General features: G+C 35.3%; 1 protein-coding gene across 1 annotated transcript; it reads right to left on the bottom strand.

Moving 5' to 3' along the window:
- Positions 1-1,795: 1,795 nt before the first annotated feature.
- On the bottom strand, positions 1,796-2,815 carry LOC149242612 (F-box/kelch-repeat protein At2g44130-like). The gene has a single exon (XM_089370902.1). The coding sequence runs from the start codon at positions 2,813-2,815 to the stop codon at positions 1,796-1,798; it is 1,020 nt and encodes a 339-aa protein (XP_089227028.1).
- Between the last annotated feature and the right edge of the window lie 2,081 nt (positions 2,816-4,896).

The following is a 4,896-nucleotide window of genomic DNA, read 5'->3' as shown; positions in this document are numbered from 1 at the left end:
GAAAATTATTCGGATCGATAGACATAATGGAAGGCATGACCAGCAGACATTCAAAATGGTTTTATTTATTTATTTTTAAATAATTTTTTATATTGTCCCTAGAGAGACAATAGTTTGAATTATGGAATTGTCTCTAAAAAGACAAAAATGTAATTGTCTCTAAAGAGACACAAATGAAGTTGTCTCTAGAGAGACAAATCAAATTGTCTCTAGAGAGACAAATCAAATTGTCTCTAGAGAGACAATGATTCTTGTCTTTATAGAGACAATAATAATATGTGTTTTATATTTTCTTTATAGAGACAAATTTTTGAGACATTACATTTTGAGACACCCGCTTAGAGATAATATATAAGACAACACACAAGTTTCTTTTTGTCTTAAGTTAAGACAATTGACTCAAATATTGTCTTAAAACCCCCCTACATGTAGTGGTGTGTCTTCACCATATAGGCGGCTATGCTGCGCCAAACCTGCGTACAGATCTATACAAGATAATTTACCCTTTTACTTAATTAGACATCGGTTATACCCAGATTATCAGATTTATAGATCTAATCATGTGCCAATTATAACATATCAAAAACACACAATGATACTATTATTCAAGCCTTAAGATCTCGACCCATCAATAGATCTTATCTATCTTGTAACGCTTAGGTTCCTCCTTGATTTAGATCGAGCTACACATCACAAATGATCCAAATGATCTCCTTTCCTTTTTATAGTCTTAGGTCTTACTCAAACCATGGTCCAAAACCATTGAGAACCAATACTAGGGACCTAATACTTGGGTTCAACACTTTGGGTGCAATACAAAGAACCAAAACCATAGGTTCAAATATGTCGGACTAAATACCATGGACAAATCATAGGTTTTCCCACATTTACACGCTTTTCTTTGCATGAAAGTGCGTGCATAGGTATATGCGCCTTTTGATCGGTAATCCCACGTGTATACGCGACTTTGTTACGAGTAACGTGCATATACCTCATTTTATTTCATTCTAAGAGCCTGAACTATGATCTGCCATTTGAGTGAGTTGAAATCAAGGACAACACCTATGTCATAGAGCCAAACATGTGTCATAATGCCAACAGACATTCCTTATCATTTGGCACATTTTGTATTTTTATTGTTTTCTATTTTGATTATGTTGTTTTTTAGTAGGGGATACGACGAAGGATGTAATGTGGTATTGAATAAAAAATATCCATTCTAACTAATTTCTAACTCCACTAATCATTTATTGGATGAAGAATATTCTTACAACTCCAATTAACAATTAAATTGAATTAATATTTTAACATATCAATTTAATACTAAAAATAAATAAACTAAAAATTAGAAAATCTCTACTTCAAACTCATATGAAACAATTATGGAAAAAAAGACTAATATTAATATGAAAATGAATAACAAATTTCACCAAATATAATATTAAAAGTAAATAAACTACAAAATTTAACCATCTTTACTCCAAACTCATATGAAACCATTATGGAAAGAAAGATTAATATTAATAAGAAAGTGATAGTAAAATAAATATATATTAAAAAGATGCTATTTAATTTTAATAACTTACTTTTACAAAAATAAAAAAACTTAAACAAAACTAATAAAAAAAGGAAAGGGAACCTAGAGAATATTTCCTTAAACTGGGCAATGTCTAATATAGACATGAACCCCACACACCACACAAGCTGCTTGATTAAAAAACTATTGATGACACATCATTTCACATCAAAGTCTGTGCATCTAAATATTACAAGTCTGTGCATCTAAATATTACATTCAAATCTCCACGGTTGCTGCAGATATGATTAACTTCCCACCATCAGCCGTAACTTCAGTGAACTCCCTGGTTGACGGATTAAACAGATAAGAGATGTGTTTTCCTAGGCGGCCAAAAGCGCTGAAAAAAATCTGGTCACGCCACTGTGTAGCGCACGTAAAGAAGTGAATATCGAGGGGATTCGGAAAGGAAGCTACCACACTCCAAACGTCCTTCTCAACATCATACTTCTTTACCTGTTGATCAGTGAACAAGTACAACTCCCCACAAAAAGAACAAAACTCACGTCTTCTCCATGTTTCTAACCTCGTGTTCCACATGTGTGCCGTCAATCTCCAGGTTCCCTCACTCGGATCGAATACTTCTCCACGATCGAATTCCTCTAACACCATTAATTTACCATCCATGAAAAAACCGCGGCATCCATAGCCGTGCGGTTCGATCATAGGAGGCAAAATTTCCCACTTGTCTGTCTCCACGTTATATGCGTCTACAGATGCAAGACGGAGGTCATCCTCGCCGGCACCGCCAGCGACGTAGACAAGTCCGGTGGAAGAAGAAACACAGCACGCAAAGTATAATCGAGGTGTCGGCATGTCAGCTCCGCGGCTCCATCTGGCAGATTCAAAGTCATAAATGTCAACACTCTTCATCAAACTTGCATCAGACGGACGGGTTCTCCCTATGAGAAGTAGCTTCCGATTCACAGCCACGCACCGACACCATACTTGTATTCCATTAATCTGGGGATCATCAATTGGAGGTAACCTTTCCCAGGTGCCCTTCACGGGGTCGTATATGGTTACTACAAAAACGGGATTCATATCTCTTTCATTCATATCATTTTGAATCAAGCAAAGCAGATGCTCGCTCGTCCCACATTTCTTCCTATCAGCATAGAACGTAGGGCTACGGACCATAGCCTCCCAGCTGTTGCACACAGTTTTCAGCGTATCGTGTGATGTGTAAGGTACTTTTAGCAAAGACTGCCGAACGACATCCTCCGGAACAGTCTCCATTAGGGCACTTTAAACACAACAATTTCGAGATCGATCGAGTTTACCCGGAGCTTTACCGCAAACACAAAAGTGAACTACGTTAGGTCAAATATGAAAGTACAGTTAAATATATAATGTGCAAATGTGGGGAAACGTAATTTCATACCGACCAGAAAGGGAGTTCGTTATGTCCATTCATAGCCCACATTACATGTTTTATATATATTTAACATCTATCATGTCCTCCACACGAGCATGACTGGACTTCTTATAGGGAATTTTGCGCTAAAGAAAAGAAAATTATTATATATATAGAGTGGTGTATGAAATGGGTTTAGCTAGTTTTGCAGTTTAAAGTTTCTAAATAAATTAAATATTTCATTTTACCCAATACATTTTATGTTTTATTCTCATTCAATTCCAATTTATTATCAATGTTTTATATTTAGAGTTTTTAATTTGAGGTTGTGTATTTCATTTATTGTTTATTAATTATAATATTGGGACGAAAAAATATTCATAATATAAAATGTGGATTTGAATTTTTTTCAATAATAATAACAAAAAGAATTAGCAGCTTGAGAGCCTCTTGATTGTGAAACAATCAAATTGGTGTAAGAAAGCCCTTTGATTGTGGCAAGGTCAATTGATCCATTAGAGCCCCTTGTTTGTGGGACAAGGGACCAATCTCTCCATAACAATTTGAATGATAAAGTATATTGAGGTGTAAGAACTCTACCTCCCTAACAATTTGAGTGATAAAATATATTCAGGTGTACCAACTCTACCTCCCTTTGGACAAGAACCTATGAGGCTATACATATGTACAATGCGTGGAAAGAACCAATCTCTCTATAAGAATTTGAGTGTTAAGGTATATTGAGGTGTATTAACTCTACCTCCCTTTGGATCAGAACCTATGAGGCTATAAATAAGTATAAAGAGTGGACAAGTTAGAAATCCTTCAATATAGGTCATTAATGGGCATTGATTGTTTTAGAGCCAATTAGTTATAGTTTTCCAAATTGTCACAAAAGTAAAATAATAGAGAGGAACATAGAAATGAATGAGTATCCTTAAAGAGAAAGAAGTGTAACACATTCCTTATGTTGTGTAGGGCAATGGAAGGAAGTGCCATGGCTCCCTCATCACTAAAGGATATGCTTATAGTGGTCTATAGTGAAGGGTTCAATAATAAAGCCATGGGAAGTAAAGGAAATAATTCTATAGGAATGGAAATGCAAGAACATATATGTGTAGGGATTCAATATGTACGAGTGGCAATGAGATAACTACCATATGTTGCAAGGAAATCAATACTACTCTACTATAGCACATAAGTAAATCAAATTACACAACAAAACACTAATAAGACAATATGTGATCATGTAGGAAAAATTGTACATGTTGTAGCCTTTTCTTGGATTCTCCATTAGTCCTTAATGATGCTAAATTCATTTGTAACATGCCCCCCAAAACTAGAACCCAACCAAAGTTAGCCCAGTTGTTCACTATGATGACCCAAACTGGAAGGTACTATTATGGGATGGGATCTAAAATTTCCAACTTTTTCCAACTTTCTCAAAACGTCAAATAGACAACACCATTGCATTGGCCATAGGTCAACCTACCTTAGGTCGGGGTGAAACTCACCACAAGTCTTGTCCTTTTAGCCAACCTCTTGACCTTTGACCTAACCAATGTGTTAACTAAAAATTTCAATTGTAAGTCAATATTTTCCCTTTTTCCAACACTTTGACAATGCTATAATTCTTCTAACTTTTCGGGATTTTCAAGCACTACTACTAGCATCTAATGGCCAATAAATCCATAACTTTTTTATGAACGCACTTGGAAAACAATCAATCATAAGGATAGAACCAAATCAATAACACTTTGAGTGCATTTCTTTCCAAAAGTATAGAGAGATAAGAAAGCTCATGAGCATAGTAGAAAAGCCTACTTTCTTTAGATTGAGAGCCTTACCATTTGAGAAAATAAGTGAACAAGTCTCAAAATATGGTGCATGTCTAATAAAATGCATGAATGTGGTTAAAAGGCATCATTTTCCTCAATCCTGAATGGACTAATTGGTATACAAA

This window comes from Pinus tabuliformis, chromosome 8 (genome assembly GCF_031772625.1).
Source record: "Pinus tabuliformis cultivar Carrire ecotype Pingquan chromosome 8, CPIR1, whole genome shotgun sequence".
Lineage (NCBI taxonomy): Eukaryota > Viridiplantae > Streptophyta > Pinopsida > Pinales > Pinaceae > Pinus > Pinus tabuliformis.
Note: the sequence above shows the minus strand (reverse complement) of the source record. Positions and strands in the feature narration are given on the sequence as shown.